This window comes from Callorhinchus milii, unplaced genomic scaffold (genome assembly GCF_018977255.1).
Source record: "Callorhinchus milii isolate IMCB2004 unplaced genomic scaffold, IMCB_Cmil_1.0 Scaffold4, whole genome shotgun sequence".
Taxonomy (NCBI): domain Eukaryota; kingdom Metazoa; phylum Chordata; class Chondrichthyes; order Chimaeriformes; family Callorhinchidae; genus Callorhinchus; species Callorhinchus milii.
The window spans coordinates 48,642,600-48,666,227 of record NW_024704745.1 but is presented as its reverse complement, the minus strand read 5'-3'; the positions used below and the strand labels follow the sequence as shown (position 1 = coordinate 48,666,227).

The following is a 23,628-nucleotide window of genomic DNA, read 5'->3' as shown; positions in this document are numbered from 1 at the left end:
CAAGTTTTAAATTTAGGCATGTTATTAAGGAATAAAGCTGATTTTTGGTTAACTTTGACTTCTGAAGCATCTCAGTTAATCATTCAAGTAACGCTTGTGTTGGCTGTGTGCATGCACTTCTATCAACACAATGCATTTTCTTGTAGCCCAACAATGATTAAAATTGATGCAAAACATACATCTTTGATTGCTGAGGAATTGTTTCTAAGCACCAATTGATTGCCAGTGTATACATGCAGTAATTTTAGGATTTGCTCAGGTGGGGGGGGACCTCCAAGTCATTTCCTTTCTACAAGGGCATCTGAATCAAAAGACTTCCAACATTTTGTGTGTTTTTTTATATTACAGGACATAAATCTATTCGCACAGAAATGAAATGATTCTTGGAATGGAGGCAGAAGGATAGGGAAGGACTGCCATCTTAGCAAGGGCTGGCATTATTTCATCCACCTGGACAGATACAAATGATTTGATTTAACTAACACTACTTACAAAACTATTGGTTCCATTCCTATGTAGAAATGGTCTTGCAGTCTGAAGGTGTATTAAGAAAGACAAAATGCCTTTGTTTCTGAAGAGACATTTGTCCAAAGAGAAATTTTATGATGGGTTTAATAACGCTTCAGATCAACACTATACTTTACTTTGCTTCCAACTGAAAGAAGATAGCTATGGGGTTATGCCATCAATGATCAAAAGAAGAGCCATGCAGAAGAACTTGTTATAGATGAAATGGAGCAGTACATAGCAGCAAATATTTCACATGATTTAGGAAAATGCTACAACATTACTTATTATCTCTCTTACGGTCCTTGTTCAAGGTGTTGCAGAAAAATAATCGATTTCCATAGATTGTTCAACAACGTTTCGATAGATATAAAAATGTCAAAAAGTTATTGTTTTCAGCTCCCTGAAGTGCAGAATGGCGTGAAAAATCTTCTGAAGGAAAATATTTCCCTTACAGCAATGGACAAGGCTGATTTTGTCACGTGTTTTTATTCGTTTGTGGAAGGTGGCCACTTGGCAACTTTTGAGCCTTGGCCTGATTTGGAATCACACTATCAGAAATTCTCAGAAGGCCTACAGACCCTTCAGGTGCATGCAATACTTTTATATGCATTTATTTTGCATTTTTATAGTGTCTTGTAGTAGTGAGGTCAAAACACCTAAAATTTGCTGTCACCATATCCCAGGTTAGTTTAAAAAAAATTAAAAAAGTGATTCCAGGTTATACAGTTGTGGAGAAGATTAATAATAATAATCTTTGCTTGTGATATAGCGCCTTATCATGTCTTTGAGACATCTCAAAGCGCTTGAAATGTGACCAAACCAGGCCCTGAGCCTACCCAAAGTTTAATTTCAAATGGGATTTAATTTGATAGTCATCTCCAGACTTTGTTGGAGCTAAGTTGCATTCACTTGCATTTATACAGTACTATTCACACGACAACGACAACAACAAAAACAACTTACACTTATATTTATGTAGACCCTTCATGTGGGGTAGCATCCTGGAGAGTCGCTGCCCGGCATAAAGGGTACTATATAAATGCAAGTTGTTGTTGTAATTAATTAGGATTAGGGTTAGGGTTAGGGTTATTATTATTACAGAGACACGAGGTGCCCAGACAAGATATGATATTCAGAACAATTTAATCTAGGACTTTGCTTCCTGCTCTGCATCTAAGCCACCAAAGGCACTAAAACCATTTTCATAGCCATTTAGTAATAATAATAATAATAATAATCCTTGCATTTGATATAGCGCTTTTCACGTCAGAAGGACGTCCCAAAGCGCTTCACAGAACACACTGTAAAGTGAATTGACTGTATTTTTGTGGGCGAACGCGGCAGCCAATTGCGCACAGCAATGTCCCACAAACAGTCATAGATTGAAAATGACTCATTTTATTATTGTTTTGGGTTTTGGAGGGATTATTATTAGGTGTGTGGAGTAAGGAAACTTGCCCAAGGTTTCGCCCTGCCTGGAATTGAACTCAGGTCTCTCACTTGCAAAGCGAGTGCTCTAACCACTGAGCTACAGGACTCCTGTAGTACACATTGACCTTATAAATAAAGGAGAGAAAGAGCTAAGAAAGAGCTATTTTCTAAAGGGCCAAAATCAAAAAGAAGAGCCATAAAAAGACCACCCAAATTCCTTCAGTGAGACATTCACTTTCAATAGATTAAATCCATGGGAAAACATCAGGTATGACATCGTGAGAAGCAGTGGCACCTGACTTGGCACCTCTACAAAAGGAGGCAAATCGGAGACCACCTTCACAGTCATAGTCACACAAATTATATTTCAATTTTCTAGTTTGTTCAAAGTGAAGAAACAAGAGCTGTAGAGGAAGAACAAACAGAGGCATTTGAGAATTCAAGTAAGAATATTGCTTATATTACTCATATATCTTATGATAACATAAAAGAGAGTTAGATCTATCAGATATATTATATTCTTGTTCTACTACAGGAAGTGGTGTGAGACAAAAGTAAAATCAATACTGAGCATTTGACTCAGTGCTTTATTACAATAAAACATCGCAAAGTTTGTCACATGATAAATTAGTTATTTTACACTGTTACCAGCAAGTTTTTCTATTTGCAAGTTGGAATCACTACTAGCTATTCCAGGTAGTGAATCAATCCCACATTTTTGGCTAATTAAATTGTCTTTCTTTAGTAGGATCATCTGGGATTTATCATAGCAATGATTCAATTCTACATCATGCACCTTCACCTAACGCCCAAGAAAGATGTCAGAGAAGAGGCATCGGCCCAATCACACATCTCTCAGAAAGTCAAACCACCCAGCAGAAGACAGGCAGTGCAAGAGAAACAAGCACTTTTTAAGGACTGAGTATTATGGGCCAACAAACTTGTTCCGGTTCTTTTTAATAGTTTAGATTGTTTCCCAAGTCGTATTTATCACAACATGCTGTATTATGTGTGTGTGCATTTGCATGTATGTGAGAAATTATCAAGCCACCAGTAGGTACAAATTGAAGGAATGAGTCTTTAAACACTTTCTGAAATTGATGGAAAGCAAAGCACTACTGCACAGCTTTTAAGTCCTTCAAACATTTTTTCCTCCACGGTTGATTTCCTTAACTCCCCATTATCCTCATGTCATAGTGTTTACTATAATAATGACCTCTGATTTGATGGAGCACCTTTCATTTCAGGAGGTTATCTTAAAGCATTTCACCAGATATATTGTAAAGTGCAACTTGCAAATAGTGATTACAACTTGTAACTTGTAAAGTTCAGTGACTGTACCTATTATATCCAGTGAATAAGCAATTTTATCTGCAGGATTGTTGGCAAGGACATTGGGAGCAATGCCTTGCTCTTTTTAAATATTGCAATAATAATAATAATAATAATAATCCTTGCATTTGATATAGCGCTTTTCACGTCGGGAGGACGTCCCAAAGCGCTTCACAGAACACACTGTAAAGTGAATTGACTGTATATTTGTGGGCGAACGCGGCAGCCAATTGCGCACAGCAATGTCCCACAAACAGTCGTGGATTGAAAATGATCAATTTATTATTGTTTTTGGTTTTTGGAGGGATTATTATTAGGCTCTGTGTGGAGTAAGGAAACTTGCACAAGGTTTCGTCCTGCTTGCAAAGCGAGTGCTCTAACCACTGAGCTACAGGACTCCTGGGGTCTTTAACATCCACCTGAACATGCAGATGGGACCTCGGTTTAGCCTTCCATGTCAGGAGCACGTGAAAGGCGCAAAATAAACTTAGCTTATACACATTTATATAAATGTATATAAACTAAGCCAGGTTAATACACACAGGTTTCCCCTCCGCATCCAACTCTGGAAAGGTACACCAGACTTGCTCAATATTGTATCAGGAGGATTGGGCCTACTGCCAGCTTCAGCTCCCAGTCCAATCCTAAAGATGACATATTTCTCTGATGTACTCAAAATGAATTGTAATTTAAGTGTAAAGAGAAAATGCATTTTTATTTATTACATTGGGATTAAAGCAATTTAAACATTACTGCAAGTATATTAATTTATCTGGATGATATATTGTGTGTAAAACAAATATGATGTAGCTTTATAAGGAAGAATTTGAAGAATCCGGAGCAATGCAGAATATTTCTTTAATTCTCTGTTTACGATAAAACAAATGTAATATTGAATTATAGTAATTATTTTTGGCATATTGGATTTCATATTTTTCAGAGCATTACAAAATTATTTTGTTGGGTTGAACATTTATACTATATGTATAATATAGGTTCAGCACTGTTTGTATAACTGTGTGTGTTTAGAAAATATACAGTGTATCTTTCACTGAGAAATAAAAACTGGGAAAAGACTATTTGGAGCTCAGTGATTTTGACAAAAATCTTTATCTTACAAGCAGCTTTTGGTTCAAAATAAGGAGTACACTCAGCTCCCCTCTCGACTCTCTTCCTCCTCCTCGCTCCCTCCCTTCCCTCCCCTCACCCTGACCATTTCCCCCCTCCTCTCTCCCTCCCTTCCCTCCCCCTGACCATTTCCCCCCTGCTCGGGTCATGACCCAACTGTGCAGCGCCTTGGGACGTCCTCCTGACGTGAAAGGCGCTCTATAAATGGAATCTTGTTGTTGTTGTTGTACACAGTGCAGTGGATCCAAGAGGCAGGTCAGTGCTCCTGGCATTTAAATGTCCTTTTCATTAGGTTTTGACAGCATATATGGAAAAAGATTAGAGAACCCAGTAGGAGCAAGGCTTTACTGTCAGCAGTTGTTAGTCAGGGTCTAATGTGTAGTAAAAAGAAGCATATTTAAATTCAGTGCCAGTAAGAAGTGGCTGTTTTCATGCTCGAAATCAGAGTTACCGCCAGCACTGAAGATAAATGATGATATTCAAGCCAGGGATACAAGATTAGTCTGGATTTGTGTTTCTAAAGACCCTGGTTGTGGGAACCTATATTGTCGCAATGCTGCCCGGCTGAGCACAAGACTCTTGTTTTGTGGCTGTGGAAGGAAAGGGAAGAGGCGGAATACAATACAAAAATACAAAGTTTACAAGAAACAATCTCAAAGTAGTGCTAAAGGCCATTGTAAGTCGAGTTAACACATTTCTTAAAATTAGATCAGGAAATTGAAAACCAACTTGTGCTGATTTACATAAGATGGTACGTATTTCCTGACAGGGCAGTTACCCATAGTTTACGAGAACTTTAAACTGCTGTGGCAGAAGTCAACTTGTAGTAACAGTTCCTTAAATACTTGGATACAGTTGATAACTGTGTATTTGTTGTAAAACATGAAACTGAACTGAGTGATACAAGGTATAATTAAATTTGTACTTGTCTTAAACAATCAAAGGCGCTTGTGATACAATGTTTCATTGAGTCACTGAAGGAGTAAAGTAGCAGAGCTCTTTGAAAATCAACAGCTGGAATGGGTTACCAGGAAAGAAGGCTGAGGCCAGGATACACAACTACAGTAAACTCCTGAGAAATCATCACTCCAAGGGAAAAGCACTCAGTGGACCGGTTATTTGGCGAGTGGTGAGTTAGGCATGTGTTCTCCGATACCACAAGGGTGTGCATAGTGAGCAACTGTCAGTGTGACAGAGCTTCCCAGCACCCGCGACTGTCAGTTTATTTGTTAAAAACTCGTTTAAGTTAAGTATGGGCTTAGGTGTCTATAAATGCACTTATTCTCTGTTTCCTATTGTTTATTTCTGTTACTGTATTGAAAACTGGGCACTTCTGTATAATTTGTAAAAAACACTGAACTGTACTCTTGATTATTTTCAATATGAAAAACCAGGCATAGGTGAGGTATCACTTATCCATCGTATACATGCACAACTTTCCCTGGAAAAACGATGCGCAAGGCAGATTGCTTTTCCGGGGGTAATAATTCCTTCACAAAAAAAATAATAAATTGGTCCCTCAACCCATGCCTATTTGTGGGACACTGCTGTGCACAATTGGCTGCCGCATTTTTCCTGAAAAATATACAGTCAATACATTTTACAGTATATTCTGTGAACCGCTTTGAGACATCTTGAAAACAATAGTGATATTGCAAAGCTGCCGGGTTATTGATGGCATGGCTACCGGATCCGCCCGTGAAAACCTTGTAAGAATCTGGATCTTCCTTTTGTTCAGGTGACAGATGTCCCTGCATTTTGTGCTTTGAAATCATGAGATCCAGTTGTGCTCAACATCCAGAGGTTTTTGAAAAAACAAAAAAGAAAATCAGACATCAGAAATTATGCTGCTTTTACAAACAGATAATCTGTTTCAAACATTGAAACCATTCCTCAAAAGGCTTAAAAGACATGTGTACTAGATTGGCTCAGTTGAGTTGAGGCAGAGAGATAGAGTTGCGTGTCATCCGCATACATGTGGAAATTTACCCCATGTCTGCTGGTTAATCTCTCTTAATTCTCCAGTTGAAAGTTATAAGGTGTATAATAATAATAATGTAAAATGATTGTTTTTAAAATAAATTATTTAACAAAACTGCATGGGGCAACAACAGCACAAAAGTGAAATTCAGATCTGTCAAGTCTCAATCATTAAAAGTAACAATTATTTTGATTGAAAAATATAAATTTTCCATGCAGCCCACTTAAAAAAAAACTCCATGTATTTAGATGGATTTTAATAATAAATAGTAATTCCCAGAGGAACTACTGTAACAGGTAATTAATGGACCAGGAAATCAAATGAATGCCTCTTTGCACTGTAATAATAATTCATGTATTTTAACACAGCATTTCTCAGCATTTCATTAAGACAACAACTTGCATTTATACAGCACCCTTCATGCAGGATAGTGTCTCGGAGCGCTTCACAGGATTTCACTGGAAAGTTTAGTGATGCTGCATTTGTGGGCGGACGTGGCTGCCAACGTATGCACCACAACGTCCTGCAAACAGCGGTCAGGTGAATGACCGTTTTGGGGCGATGCTGTGTGCAGACTGCTGGATAATAATAAAAAAAACACACTACATTATTAATGAAGACAGCTGCCACTGTGCAGGTGTGGGGGTGAGTGGGTGTTGCTGGGTGGAGAGGGCTGAGATCCAGGGGCAATGACACAGAGAGTCCCCCCCTCTCTCTCTGTCTCTCTGTCTGTCTGTCTCTGACGCTTGGCACCGCAGAGTGGCCACTCCTCAACGCTCACCAGCCAGGCCTTCCCTTCCCTGACCTTCACCCCTCCACTCCCCCCCACAGACAGACACACTCTCTCTCTCTCTCTCTGCGGTGTGCGCATGGTCGCTAATGAATCGCCACCAATGACATGCGTGGGCGTGTGCGGCACTGCGTCATCGCGTTGACCAGAGACGTGACACAATCGGTCTCTATGGTTACGGGCCTCCCCGCCGCTCAGACACAGGCCCCGGAGCCGTCCTGTCTGCCCCGCCCGCTCCCGGGGGGTCAAACCATCCGCCTCGCGGACTCACCCGCCTCCTCCTCCCGTCTCTCTCCCCTGCGCAGCGCAGCGCGGCTGCTCCTCCCACTACCCGCCCGCCCGCAGCTGATAAGCGGCCGGTGCACAGCCCCGCCTCCGCGTGTTGTCAGAGGTCGCCTGAGCCGGCGCTTCCCCAGCCTCTCCCTCCCCCCCCTCTCTCTCTCTCTCTCCCCCTCCCTCCCTCCTTCCCACCCTCTCACACACGCACACGGCGCCATGGCGGAGCAGCAGCAGTTCTACCTCTTACTCAGCAACCTGCTGAACCCTGATAACGCGATCAGGAAACAGGCCGAGGTGAGTGCGCTGGGCCCCCGGGGGCTGGTGGTGGACGAGGGAGGCCGGTGGGCCGCCGGCCGGCTTCTCCCTCTGTGGCGGTGGCAGTGGCAGGGATGGCAAGGGGGAGGCAGTGGCCGGGCCCACGTGTGACAGGCAGTGAGGCCGGGCACGTTGCATTACATTGTATCTGAGGCCAGCGCCTCCCTCCTTCCATGTGCTGCTGCGGTCAGGGCAGCGGCTCTGCTCGGGGCGGGAGGGAAGAGGATCCCATGTTGAATTCCTTTTGATTTCAGTTGTAAATAAATGGAGAAGATGAAGTTTAGTCGCGCATCGATCGCCGTCATTTTAATGGATCCGTCATTTTAATGGATCCATAACGTGTTGAATAGACGGGAGATTCCAGCAGGAACTCCTTGGAAGATTAGCTCAAGGCCCCCGAGGTGTGTGTGTGTGTGTGTGTCTGTGTTAGATTTCCTCCTTTGATTTATAGTTTCCAGAATGCAAGTGTTTTAGAATCTGCTCCGGTCCAGTTTTGTGGGATGGGCAGAGCTGCTCATGTGTGAAGTGTTTGGGTTTTTACTTCATATGCCGGAATGCATACACCGTGATCAGGATTCTCGCTTTAACAGATACCCCCATAATTGGGCAATAACGGTAGTCTCGTTTCTACATCCAGACGTTGAATCATTGGAAGCGAATGTATTGTGAAAAGTATAAACGCTCATAATGTGTAGATCTCTGAAAATATTGAGATAAGACTCGATAGAGTGTGTGTGTGTGTAGTACATTGGTAGAAATTACTGATGTTTATACCCATGTAAAATCCATATTGTCTGTATAGCAAAAGGGTTCATCTAATCGCAAATTTAATGTTTATTTCCTCTTAAATTGCAGTATGCATTCAAAGAGCAATGCAACAACACCAAAATTATATTTGTAAAGTGCCTTTCACGTCGGGAGGACTTCCCAAGGCGCCAGATAGAAAGAGTCACAGACCCGAGCTGGGGGTCAGGGCCTGGGAGGGTGGAGGGCAGGTGGGGGAAGCAGGGAGATCAAAAGTAAGGTCGAAGAGGAGGGTCTTGAGATGAGTCTTGAAGGTGGCAAGGGAGGGGGCGAAGTGGAGGGACTGCATGATGGAGTTCCAGATGGTGGGGCAGAGTGACAGAAGGCCCGCCTGCCAATAGTGGGGCGAGCGAGGTGGGAACATGGGCCAGGCCGGAGCCCGCTGAGTGAGTAGAGTAGGATTGTAGGGTGTTAGGAGGTCGCAGAGGTAGGGGGGAGCAAGACCATGGAGGGCTTTGAAGGTCAGGACCAGGAACTGTACCCTCTGTGTGATGGGAAGCCAGTGGAGTTGGCTTCCCATCACACAGTACAATGCAGTGCAGAAGTTGTGAAGTGAATGGATTATCAATTGCACTCAATTGTCTCTGGAAGAATTGAGTGCAATTGATAATCTGTTATTTTGAGTTGTTGTCTTTGTATGAACTAAAAGAAAATTGGAAATGTTTTTAAATGGGCCTGTTATGTAAATCATTTTTCACACCTGGTTGAAAGGAATTGCTTACAGTACTGAACTTGATGTACTGTTTATATAATGTATCATTAAGTAATCATATCTATAGAGCAATGATGTAGAAGTTAGAAACAAAAATCAAGTACTTTGGTTGCAAAGCAGAGCCAAACCATTTTATAATGACCTTTTAAAATCAGGGACAATGCCTCTACTCTTACATGGGTTTTGTCAACAAGCTTGATTCAATATGCCAACTACAGTTCTTTATCTCTGACTTTTGCACAAAAGTGGGTGATTATTTTCAGTTAACATTTATAAACTGCATTTTTCTAATCCTTTTTTTCTTTCATCTTTATGCAGATTGGGCCTTGTTTAGTTTCCCCATCAGAAATATGGATATGCTTATTATTGCTTAGTGGAACTTGTGACATTTGTTCCCTAACACCAATGATGTTCATTAGTCATTTCATTTAGCTGGTGCTTGCATGGAGTGTGCCTGTGAACTGCATTGGATGTGGTTTGCTAATTCTGTATGAGTCATTTGAGGTGAACTAACTGGAATAAGTTAGAAAGATGTTTAATATATAACAAAGTACATTGCATTTAGAAAAAGTTGACTGTAGTATTAGTTTCAATCAGGGGGTTATTTACATTTTCTAGTATGTTATCCAGTGGAAATGGGCTATGAAATATCAGCCCTCTGTCTATTTTTAAACTTGTGGATCGTGAAGGAACAAGTGCTTGAGTGTATACTAGGGTCATTTTTGATTTCCTCAGAAACCTGGAATCTCACTGGTGTAGGACCATTCTATTTTATGATGGGTAGTTGTATTTTTTTATGTTGGCTATCCTGAGTTACTAGCATTATAATAATAATAATAATAGCATTATAATGTGATAGTAATGCTTTGTTTTAAATGATGGCAAACTACTTATTGTATATAATTGTGACTTCAAAGCCCTCCAGAGAGATGTTGTGCACATTATATTGGAGTTACACTATTTAGTGAATTTAGTACTCGGTGTGAGATTTATGTGTTGTGAATAGAACACTTTATCATTTCAAACACCTAGGGTCAGCATCAAACCAAAGATTAGTTATATTTTACCACAATTTTAATATAAAGTTTTCCCATTTTTGTTACAACAAGGTTGTCAGCCCCCTTCCCTCCTCCCAAAAATGTTTTTTGTTTTTATCTTGTATTAATGTCTCAAAGCATTGTGTAAGTATTTGATCTGAAGTGTAGTGACTGTCTTTATAGGGAATGCAACTGTAATGTCCCACAAGCTGCCAAGTCTAATTCATTTGGAGGATTGATGGTCATGGCACAGGGAGATATTTCCTTTTTTTTTGAATGGTTGACTTAATATTGTATCAGCAATTCCAGTTGGTCTCAGTACTTTCAGACTGGGAAGGGGGAAATCATCCAGGAATCCTGCTCCTAACTATGTGCGATTTATCGCTGGAAAGTGTAACTGCAGTCATGATACCATTACATGTCTGATAAGTCTTAAAAGAGATTAATTTTTTTTAAAGATAATAGGGTATCACGACTTTATGGTCACCCTGTATATGTGAGCATTGGGAAAGACTGAGCTTTGATCCCATCTTTTCCTCCCTCCCCACAAATATCAGCCTACAAATGAAGATTAGCCATTTGAAAAAGGTGTCTGATTATATTTGCATTAATCACCACTTAATAATGGAGATGTTTAAAAGCAAATTTGACCCAAATTTATTTAGCCCGCTATAATTATCTTCATTTTAAATGACTCCCAGGCTCTTAATAAAGTGATGATTGATAACTAAACATCGTACAAAAAAGTGTGAAAGCAAGTCTGCTGTATAGGCTTGATTCACACAGCTTTTGTACTATTATGAGATTTCTTTGTGAATAGTTAATGTCAGTTTGTTCATTCATTCTTAAAAGTGCTTGGGTTTCTATTCTTAAGCCTGGTAGGGAATCCTATGCGGATTTAACTAGCTTCATATGTCTAGTCAGACTGAGCTGCTATTTGCTACTGAATTGTCATCAAAGCCACTCTCGTTTTTTCAGTTACATCACTTGTAATAATCAGCACATTCATTCTTAAAAGACAATTGGCTTCAGATCTGAAAATAGATGTGCTAATGCCGATTGAAATGTGTAATCCTGGCAGGAGATGCTTTTTTTGTACCTCTGTTCAGAAATCTTTCATTCAGGATTATAGAGTGGGTTAACATCAGGTTTATCAGTCATCATTGGGATGTCCAAAATCTCTGAATAGATGACACAATACAGTTTGATGTATAGTGTAATGCTGTTCTTTCTGCTTCAGAAAGAGATTTGTTCAAGTGGACCCTTACATCAAATTTGTGTAGCCACTTTTATTTTTGAATATCTTGTATTCATTTCTACCTTCATCCAAAGTCGTTCCATCTAAATAATGCTGTGCTTCCCTACTTGTTGTCATTAGTTAGATATGTTGAAGTCTCTTATAACTTTTGAAATGTCTGTATAGTAAGATACTGTGTATATTAAATGATGAGGTCACTGGGTCCACATATGTGCAGATTGAACTTGATAATCGATGAAGGTATTTTATAATGTGAAGGCATTAAATCCATTTGAGAGAAACAGCTGTCAAGATATGTCAGACCCAAGATATGTTTTCAGTTTGCACCATACCACGTCCATTACGTTTCACGTTGCATCGCGCCCATTATGTTTCAGCTCATTATCACATCCATTGCATTTCTACTTGCACCATGTCTGTTACGTTTCAGCTTACTGGTATAAATGATGGACTTGTTTGCAACAAATGCAGTGGCTGTGCTCAAAAGTACACTTGTGATTTTCTATGACATTTCAAAATAAGGTGCTATAAAAGTGCTTCTTTGTTTCTATTCACGGCTAAAGTGTACCAAAATATTTACAGTTATGGAATGATTGATCAATTTTATCTGGGGAATTGATCGCCAGGAGAAACTTGTTTCCCTGTCCAAATAGTCCCTGGGATCTTTAATGTCTACCTGAACAGACAGAAGGGGCTTCAGTCTAACATCGCATCTGAAGAAGGGCACCTCCAACATGCAACACATACCAGTATTGCACTGGAGTATCAGTCCAGAGAGATTCAGAGTCTGACGTGAGGCTGACACCAAAAGATGACTCAAAAGGTTTCTATGATTCTTTGAGCCTCTGAATTAATTGGATGTTTTACTGACAAAGTGATTCGGGTCATCCTTGCCTGTTGTAGCTGAGGTTTAGCTAATGGGTTTATGCATCGGCTGTTTGTAAGACTTGACGTAATACTTTAAAGGTGCAACTTCAGTGTCAAAGCAGCTATGTCAAACAGTTGCATAGTTAGGAACAGGCAATCCAATGACTTTGCAAGGAGGATCTTTGAACTTGTCATGTTGTGATAATGCCTGTGTGTGTGTATTTGTGTGTGCTTGAGAAGGTCAGGATGAGAACTAAATTCTTGACTGCTAAATCTGATTATAAACCTCACTAGATGGAAAATCTGAGAAAACTAATACATTTTGCAAATTGATTCACTGCTGGAAAATTTAAGTTTCTCTATGATGAAAAATTGAGTTTTCTTTTAATTCAGAAAGTTTATAATTTGTCATTTTCAGCTTAAAGTTTTAATATCATTGTGCATGTATTCTCTGATTGAGTCCCTCCAATACAACTGCCAGCATACCCACAGCACTGAGACTATTGTGGTTAAAATCACAATCAGTCTGCATCTGTGTCTCACTGTCTCACCACAATTTCTCAACAACAACAACTTGGATTTATATAGCGCCCTCCACGCCGGATGGGGTTTCAGAGCGCTTTACGGTAACGGCTGTCTGATTGCTAGCATTCTTACCTCCGAGTCAGAAGGTTCAACCCCTAACCTTCAAAGTCAGGACTTTGAGTTCAACATTTAGGCTGACATTTGTATTGCAGAACTGCAATGTTGGAGATGCTGTTCTTTTGGATGAGATATTAAATCTAGGTCCCTGGTGGATGTTAAAGTTCCCATGGCACTGTTAGAAATGAATTAATAATAATAATAATCCTTGCATTTGATATAGCGCTTTTCACATCTTCTAGATGTAAAGAGTTTCACAGAATATGCTGTAAAGTGAATTGACTGTATATTTGTGCTTGTAATGCATGGTTAGTCTTGATAATTTCGACAAGCAGTTATTTTTATATATTTTATGTAACATATTCAGCTATGGAGCCCGGTCTAACATTGCATTAGTTTGTGGCAGTATCTGTTTAAATGCATCAATTGAATCGATAATGGAATCCGGTAGCACAGTAGTTAGAGCGCTCGACTCGCAAGCAAGAGACCTGGGTTTGATTCCTGGCAGGGCAAAACGTTGAGCAAATTTCCTTACTCCACACGCCTCTATTTACCTAACAGTAAGTAGGAACTTGGTTGTTGGTTGGTAGATTGCTTTTCCGGGATAATAATAATCCTTGCATTTGGTATAGAGCTTTTCACATCTTCTAGATGTTTTAAAGAGCTTCACAGAATATACTGTAAAGTGAATTGACTGTATATTTGTGGGCGAAACGCAGCAGCCAAATTGCACACAGCCGTCTCCGTCATGGATTGAGTGACCAAATTATTATCCCCGGAAAAGTGATCCGCCAATCGACTAACAACCAGGTTCCTACTGACTGCTAGGTAAGCAGAGGTGTGTGGAGTAAGGGAAGTTGCCCAACATTTCGCCCTACTGGGAATAGATCTCAGGCCTCTTGCTTGCGAGGCGAATACTCTAACCACTGAGCTACAGGACTCCACATTCAGGATGAGAACTAAATTCTTCATTGCTAAATCTGATTATAAACCTCATTAGATGAAAATACTTAAAAAAAACACAATAATAATCTGGTCACTTAATCCACAACTGTTTGTGGGACGCTGCTATGCGCGATTGACTGCCACGTTTTACTCACAAATATACAATCAATTCACTTTACAGTACATTCTGTGAAGTGTTTTGAGACGTCTGGAAGACATGAAAAGCACTATCAAATGCAAGAATTATATACATTATATTATAATTCATTTTTTGGGGGTAATGCATTCATTATTGTCTACCATGTTTTTAAAAATATTTTGTGAGTTCAGGTTTAACTTGTAGTTCTAATTTTAAGATAATTGTGGACAAAATAATTTAGATTTTTCAGTATATCATATATTTAGTATATAGTATTAGTATATCTTCAGCGCCTTGGGACGTCTTCCCGATGTGAAAGAATTTTTACAAATAGAATTTTGTATTGTATAGAATGGACCTGAGGCTACCTGTTTAAAACGTAATACAACAAAGCTGACCTTAAGGAATCGATTCACTTAGATGTGATCTTTTCAGACCCATTTAAGAAATTGCTTGAGCTATATTGGGATGATGGTAGGATTGGTATTCTAGAAGATTGAGATCAAACTTGTATGTGTGTGTAATTTAGGTGTAGAGAGTAACATCTTGATCAAGGCTAATAGTTTATGCTGAAGTGGTTATTGATAACATTCCTTTACAAAATTACAGCTTGAATTGTGAATCTGCATTGGTTTATTGAGACTTTTGAGACTTGGAGATAATGCGACACAATCTTAATTTAAAAATATTCCTTCTGTTATTCAGGAAGCTTATGAGAATATCACAGGCCAGGCAAAGGTCACGTTTCTTCTGCAAGCACTTAGGAATACAGCAGCTGGAGAAGAGGTGGGTAATTGTTTTTTTTTGAAAATTGCTTCTTTCCCTTAAATTTAGCAGTGAAAAGTTCTCCATGGCTGTGGAGAAGCAAAAGGCTGAGATCTATTTCTAAGTTACTGACTGACTGGGCAAAACTAGTTTCAGTTCTTTGTTTTCAAGTAATGAAAGGTAGTTGGGAAACTATTTGCATCTCATTGGTCTGGTTCAGTGCCCACACAACGATTGCTTCTCTTTCTCTCCACACCCCCCCTCCGTTTCCACACACATGTACAGTGATGCTATATTATCCACTGCTGTTGCAATTAAGGACTAATGTTTGATAATCCAGTATTTGCTTTAAAATTTTGATGTGTATACTCATTAATTGATAATCTTATTTTCATCATAATATGGACAATTGAGGAATGTTGTCAATTAAATTGTAATCTTTACAAATGTACCTTAAAATAACATTATGCTTTGGATACACAGTATATATCATAGCTATTACTGTGACACTTCAAACGGATTTTGGAAGACGGCTCATAACCAGTTTGAATATGTTAGTGTTGCGAAATAAAAGCTTGCATGATGTCATCATGCTGAATGGCTTACTGACTTGCACAATAATAATAATAATCCTTGCATTTGATATAGCGCTTTTCATGTCTTCTAGATGTCTCAAAGCGCTTCGCAGAATACACTGTAAAGTGAATTGACTGTATATTTGTCGGCGAAATGTGGCAGCCAATTGCGCACAACAGTGTCCCACAAACAGTCGTGGATTGAAATGACCAATTTTTTTTTGAGGGATTATTATCGAGTATGTGGAGTAGGGAAATTTGCCCGAGGTTTCACCCTGCCGGGAATTGAACCCAGGTCTCTCGCTTGCAAGTCTCTCACCACTGAGTTACAGGACTCCATATAACTGCATTATCAATTGAATCACTTTTGGAGTGGCAAAAGGTTTACAAAATGAATTGATACTCAATAGTATGTGCTTAGTCATGAGTCATGACTTGCATCTGTCTGTATATTTCGATACAGTTATACAGTATTTATGAGTCCATAAAATGCTAATTGCTACAATGGGGTATGTTAAGTGGTCAGCACTACCACATTCATTGTGCAAATGTGCAGAAGGGATGGGCAGCTCCATCAGCACTTTAAAATGCTAGCCAGTGTGTGGGAAGTGATTTCAGGGTCTTCAAGTAGCTACCACATTTGCCCCTGGCTTTTTGAAGCGCCTATCTAGCTGGCACAGGTATTTTAGATTTTGGGGGGGATAAGTAAACGTTGGGGTTTCCTCCCCATTCACACTAACTTAAAAAGTTCCATCTCTTACCCACTTGTGTCTAATTTGCATAACTGTATTCCAATGTTGTGATTGAAATAGCAAATTTAGAGAACAGTGTACATAATTTTAACATAGGGATATAGAAATTGCTAACTGAAGAAAGTGCAAGGTCTATCTAGTCAGCCTTCTACCATCCTGGTAGTCGCATGCTTCAATAATGGAGATGTCGATAGCAATTAATTCTGTATGGATTCGACTTCCATCACATTGGAAAGCTTTGGGATCCTTAGATCTAAAGTTGCCTAGTTATTCCAAGCACTACAACATTTCTCATGTCTCAAATTACTCATATACTGTATCCCAAAATATTATTTTCTAAAATAAATGTATCTAATTTGCATTTGGATGAGTTGACACTATTTGCTTCCACCATCTCCCTAGGGAGATCATATTGTTCCATATATTTTAAAATTAGGACATGTGCAAAATACAGTTACTATACTTCACAAAAACGTCAAAGTGATGTTCTTGACATTGCAGGTGCTATATCAAATTCAAGAATTATTTTATTATTCAGTTACACACAACTTGCTTTAAAAATAAATCTGTGTTGTAGCTTGCTTATAATGCAAATGAGTCTCAACTTGCCAGTGTTCTCACTATATTGGGGACATAATACTGGAACACAGCTTGGCATAATTAAAACTTTAACTGGGAGAATATGTATTGGCCTTTCTCTTAGCAATACCAGTTGAGAATTCTACTTTCATGAATTAACACGGGTGGTTGTATTCCATTGTCATAAGAGACTTAGGGAGACCATGATGATTCAATGTATAAAAATGTTAGAGGCAGAATTCAGCTGACACACTCGGCGACAGTAGTTTTCTTTGTGACTAATCTGTTGATGTGTGTATCGAATTTCCTTCCCAAGTATGGAAATCATGAACTGTATCCAATGAGGTTCCCGATTAAAATGGAAATAGTTGGTCTTTATTTTTGGCCTGATTACCCGCATTATAATTTTCCAGAAATTTGAGTTTAATCTTTCAACATCATTAAGAAAGCCAAAGGTTTGCATGATTGACTTATTTATGATATAAGAACTTTTAACCACATATTAAACTGTTCATGTGTTTCTTCAGTATTGACCTAGAATCAACACCTATTTGTCAGTGAAACGTGCATCTTGGAGCTTTTAATGCTCATGGTAATTTGTAGTGAGGTTGTTTCATCTCTTTCAAGTACAGAAGAGACGTATGGAATAGTTTTAATTTTTAAAAAATAATCTACTGATTAATTTTACTTTTCATAGTATGTTCAACTTTCAATTTGTTTACTTTCGTAAACCTGCAGCATCTCTCTTGTGACTAATGCATACAATTAAATCTTAAAATGGGACTTGAAAATAGCATGTTCTGTTCAGTTGTTCACATACTCTTGATATTTTGCTTTAATGGCTTTATACCATTTATCGAAGTTGTATTTCTGAGGTGGCTGTGAAACTATGATTGAAATGTAGTAGATTCCCTTTGCAAACTCTGATGCATGCACATCGGGTAATTTTTTTTACAACCAGTTCAAAGGTGGCAGCTGTGCGTATTGCTCATATTTGTTCCCATTTGCAGGTAAGACAGATGGCCGCAGTTTTAATGCGCCGAATGCTATCTGCTTCGTTTGAAGAGGTGTATCCAAACCTGCCAACTGATGCACAGAATGCTATCAAGACAGAATTACTTCTGGGAATCCAAACAGAGGGGTCACCAAACATCAGGAGGAAGACCTGTGACATTGCAGCAGAGCTTTCTAGGAATCTAATTGGTAAGACGCTTGATGTCATCAATTACAAATTGCAGGTTTCTCAAAGACGATTTTCACAGCTCTGTGTTTGTTTGAAAGATTTGATGAATGATCAACTAGTTCTGTTCAACATTTTAACTCTTTCTCCGTCTCCTGAAGCTACTGGCCTGTTTGGATATGTTCTTAGGATTTCTGGGTACCTTGCCCAAATAATCACTCTTGTAGATGGCAAGCATTGGCAGCTTATGTGATTGTGAGAACATCACACCCAAACTCAATCCTGTCTTCACCTTATGTCCACAGGAAGTTTCCAGCAGAGCTGCTACTTTGCGAACATGGTGATATATTTTGTGTCTCACTGCTAATCTGCTCAGATAAACAAACCATGGTTTGAATCTGAGACTTTGTTGTATTTGGTTCAGTTTTATACTTGGCAATACATTTACCAGCTGTTGAGGAGCTTCGTTTCTATATTGAGTAACCAGAGTATATTCAGGATGCTGCCTAATGAGATTATTCCTTTCCCTAGGTTTGATTGACAATTTTATTGTGTATTTTATCAAAAACAAAAATACGAGCTGTAAAATCATTAACAATGCAATGTATTACTTGAATTTCCCTGTCTGCCCATATATATTTGTTAAGTCATTCACTGCAAGAGCAACTCAGCAAATCAGTCTTTTTTTTAAAAAAAGCTTCTCTACAGGAGTTTTAACTCAAATCATCTTGAAAAGGATGTTGTATTTGATTTAGGGAAGGGCAAGGGGAGAGATTTTGATTCAATTTGTAGGTGTATTTGACGAAGCTTATTCTCAAAGTCCCATGGAACTGATTCTACATATTTCATTATAGAAATTTCAAGATACCACTCTTCCTTTTTGTCCGAATGATCCTAACAGTATTCATTCTGTCAGTTTTGTTGCCTTGGTTAATATCACCAGAACCTGCAGTTGAAATTTATAACATTGGTTCGTAGTAGCGCTCAAGATTTCAGGCTAGTCTGTAGTATTTAAACAGAGTGGGGGAGTGGTTTGCTGAGAATACTCAATTAAGATTACATTGTGATAATAAATCTTTTGGTAAAAATGTGACTTGCTTATGTTTAGATGACGATGGCAACAACCAGTGGCCAGAACTCCTGAAATTTCTCTTTGAATCGGTCAGCTCCCAGAATGTGGGGTTACGTGAGGCTGCGTTGCATATTTTCTGGTAAGTCTTTAGCTTTTTGGCATGCAGTGTACAAACAATTAAATGCCAGGAGCAGCTTGACTCAAAAGATAAGTAATTTAGTAATTGATGAGGGAACATAAAAATATGGAGAATTTATGGTAGGAACCAAGGGCAAGCTCAGGATAGGAGCATTGGCTCAGGAGACAATACATTGTGGATCTTGAGCATATTGCATGCCATTTCTCATCAAAAAAAATGCTTCTAATAGTTTGGGTCTGTAGTGAATTCAGAGGCATCCTTTTCTGCATCTTGGTTAAATTAATTAATATTCTGTCAACAATTTGACTTTGAAGATGCATTCTCAATTTGAACAAACAGTTACAATAGAATTTACATTTTTGTAGTGCCTTTCACAAAAGTGTCCCAAAGTGCAGTTTCCAGTTTATCTTGATTTGAGAAATGTTCCAATTCTTTATCAACATTGACATGGTATGGATTCCTGTTTATCAATCGTGTACCATGCATGTGGATACTGCAAAACATTGTACTATAGTAATTTCTGTACAGATAATTTTCATTACACTTGTAGTTTAACAGTGTTTTTTTTGTAATGATGAAAGGAAACTATCACTCTTCACTGCTAAAAGTTTCTTATAATAAATAATAATAATCCTTGCATTTGATATAGCGCTTTTCACATCTTCTAGATGTCTCAAAGCGCTTCACAGAATATCTGTAAAGCGAATTGACTGTATATTTGTGGGCAAAACTCAGCAGCCAATTGTGCACAGTAGTGTCCCACAAACAATCGTGGATTGAAGTGACCAATTTTATTATTGTTTTTTTTCTTGAGGGATAATTATCAGGCGTGTGGAGTAAGGAAACTTGCCCAAGGTTTCGCCCTGCAAGAATCAAACCCAGGTCTCTCGCTTGCAAGGCGAGTGCTCTAGCCACTGAGAGTATCGTTCTTCGTATCCTTACTACCCCACATTTAGTTCCATTGCCTGGACTGCTTCCTCAACCACATTGTCTGATTCCAACTAACATCACCCCAAATGCTGCCGAAACTCTCACTCACACCTTCCAGCCTCGACTTCACAGATGCACTCCTCACTGGTCTCCTCAGTTCCACCATCCACAATTTCCAGCTTGTCCAAAGCTACAATTATTGGTTAAACTTTTCACTTAACAAATTAGAACTTGTGAGCAATTTTTGAAATTGTGAACTGGAATTATGTATGATACAAATTATCGATAGTACTCCATTATTGTGTCGAGACAATTTATATCTCAGTATCATGCCAGGAAGAAATCTATTCTGTGCTGAGTAACTGATCTTGGCCAGTGCTGTGAGGATGACTGTAATTGCACCTAGCATCCTTGGGGTTGATGAATGGTAAATCAACTGAGCACTTTTAAGCTTTGATGGCTAAACACTGCATGTGGCTGCCCTTTGAGAGCGAACAGGCACAAACCTATATAATTAACATCTGGATGAGGTAATAGAGGATGGTTGTTATCCATGGAACTGTATCCTACTTGATTCGGATAATAATCCTTGCATTTGATATAGTATCTTATCACGTAATTGATGTCTCAAAGTGCTTCACAGAATATACTGTAAAGTGGATTGACTGTATTTTGTGGGCAAAACACAGCATTTCTAGACAAAGTCTAAGCTACTCCCAACGCAGAGTATTGCATTGTCAGCGCTGCATTGTCCCTCAGATAAGCCACCAAAACACACTCGCGTCCATGTGCAAATGGTCGTTAAAGATCTTGTGGTGGTGTTTGGAAAGAAAAGGCAGTTTCTTACAGTGTCGTGGTCGACAATCCGCTCGATTTAGCATTACATCCGAAGAGCGGCACCTCTGATAGACTGTGGAGATGGCGTACTGAGCTATATGCCTTAAGGGGAGAACTTGGAGGTCAGGAAACTGGAGGAGAACAATCGGCAGAGGATAAGGGGGAACGTCATGTTGGGGCAGTTGATGTGACATTTACTAATCCAGGGCTTGTTACCTTTCTCGAATAGGAATTTTCCAGGAATTTTTGGAAATCAGCAGCAACATTATCTTGAAGTTATCAAACGAATGCTGCTTCAATGCATGCAGGACACTGAGAACCCAACAGTAAGGATTACTGCTGTTATCATTCAAATGCTTTCATGATGCTTCAAACATTCCTATATTTTTGCTCTTCATTCTGTCAATTATAATTTTGCTAGATTCGTACTCTGGCTGCGAGGGCTGCAGCAGCATTTGTGTTGGCAAATGAAAATAATCTTCCCCTCCAAAAGCATTTTTCTGATATGCTGCCTGGAATATTGCAGGTAAGGTACTTTTCATTTAAATGACTGTAACCAGGCTTATACTGTTCCAGACATGTATTTGTATTTTATTGATAGTCCTCAAATTAAGCAATTGGTTCTTGATTTTATGAAGCTGAATAGAAGGCTGTTTGACTGACTGAATTGGAAGTATATTTGATGTGTAGGCTTAGCATCATTTGTGTACAACCCCTAGAATTCTTTTGATTTCGACATTTTTACTAGGAGTGGAGTTTTATTGTTCATTTTGTTTTTGAAGTAGACATTGCTGCGAAAGACCTTTGCCAATGTGAACAGTATTTTTACATACATTCTGCTCAACAAAACAAAGGAAAGCAAAAATTGATAGCTGAACAATCAGTATCTAAAGGGGAAAGATAGTGTTTCAGGCTATCCTCAAACCTCACCTGTTGAAAGGCTAACTGAGACATTGACTCTTTCTACTTTTGGTGGAACCTTTGCTATCTGAACAGCTTGAGACTATGGTCTAACTTTGAAATAGCTGTAACTTTAAAGTGCATGACTTGTTCAGTGAAAATGCAATCAGGAAAGATTTACAATAGATTGAGCCTAGTTTTTTTTTACATATAAATATGTAACATAATGTTCAGCCTACATTTTTGAAGATAACTGTAAAACTGTGCTAATTTCATTAATATCTCAAAGCAATTACAACTTACAACATCAGCGTCCCGAATCACTTCTAGCAATATTTGAATGGTATATTTGCAAATAGTTTTATTTAAATTCTTTGCATTTATGAACCAGGTTGTATACTGGTCTGATTGAGAGTGGAATCCTGTTTGAACTACTTCCCACAAATTAGATTACAGAATCTGATTATCAGCATAGGAAGAAATATTCATTATTCAAAAATTGCTGCATGTGATTTATTGATTCCTTTATTGTCGGAGGATAGCAGTTATTTGGCACTGAACAATAGTTCTATTTTTATATGTGTTCGTCTAAAGGCCCTGTTCAGTGCCAGACTGGCTCTGTTATAGGCTAAATTAATGCTAGAAGCAGTTTTTGTCAAACATCCATTATAAATCGACTCTTGAGGATTCTATGTCTTTGAGAAGAGTCCTTGCAAATGAAAAGTGTAATGAAAATATATTTCCTTTTATAATGAGCCAATCCCAAGGTACTGCTAAGTTGATGAAACAAGATGTCTGAGGATCAGAAGTGTCTCTGTATATGACTTAACTAACTTCATGAGTACATATCATTGGTTAAAACGTTCTTCATCCTTTTCTGATCCAGGCTGCGAATGACTCTTGTTATCAAAATGATGACTCTGTGTTGAAATCTTTGGTGGAGCTTGCAGACACAGCACCTAAATATTTACGTCCTCATCTGGAGGCAACTTTAACATTGAGTCTCAAGGTAAGCGTACTGGGGGCCTTCTGCCACTAGCTCGTCAATGCCAGATGTCAGAAGTAGATCTTCCTCTTGGTGACATCATTCGCAGACATGGGGTCAACTTCCACATGTATGCGGATGAGACCCAACTCTACCTCTCTGCCTCCACCCTCGATTCCAGGACCACTGCTGCCCTCACAGACTACCTGTCGGACATCCAAGTCCAGGAATGAGAGCTAACTTCTTGCAGATGAATGTCAACAAGTCTAAGGCCCTCCTGCTTGGCTCCCGTTAGCGCATCCATACCTCTGGCGCTGACAGCATCTCCCTCCACAGATGCACTCTACATCTCATAGAGCCAATACGGAACATCGGCGTTATTTTCGACCCTCAACTGTCCTTCATACACCACATCCATGCCAGGACCCACTCTGCCTTTCCCCACTTCCTCAACCTCGCCTGGCTCCACCGCTGTCACACCGAAACTCTCATACATACATTCATAGCATCCAGACTCAACTATGCAAACTCCCTGCTTGTCGACCTCCCCAACTCCTCCCTCCATAGGCTGCAGATTATCTAGAACTCTGCAGCCTACGCCCTGTCCTGCACCAGGCTCCGCAACCCTATCACCCCCATTCTCACCCGACTCCACTGGCTTCCCATCACGCACGGGATACAGTTCAGGACCCTGGTCCTCACTTTCAAAGCCCTCCATAGTCTTGCACCCTCCTACCTCTGCGA

The 23,628-nt window shown here is 39.3% G+C and overlaps 1 protein-coding gene across 1 annotated transcript in view; it reads left to right on the top strand.

Moving 5' to 3' along the window:
* The first annotated feature begins 7,631 nt into the window (after positions 1-7,631).
* The window catches only part of kpnb3 (karyopherin (importin) beta 3), a 36,565-nt gene continuing 20,568 nt past the window's right edge, over positions 7,632-23,628 (top strand). Inside the window, exons 1-7 of the mRNA XM_042334243.1 lie at positions 7,632-7,745; positions 14,876-14,956; positions 17,852-18,044; positions 19,130-19,232; positions 21,229-21,325; positions 21,421-21,525; positions 22,786-22,908. Coding sequence (XP_042190177.1) covers positions 7,668-7,745; positions 14,876-14,956; positions 17,852-18,044; positions 19,130-19,232; positions 21,229-21,325; positions 21,421-21,525; positions 22,786-22,908 — 780 coding nt within the window. The 5' untranslated portion in view covers positions 7,632-7,667. The remainder of the gene's footprint in view (positions 7,746-14,875; positions 14,957-17,851; positions 18,045-19,129; positions 19,233-21,228; positions 21,326-21,420; positions 21,526-22,785; positions 22,909-23,628) is intronic.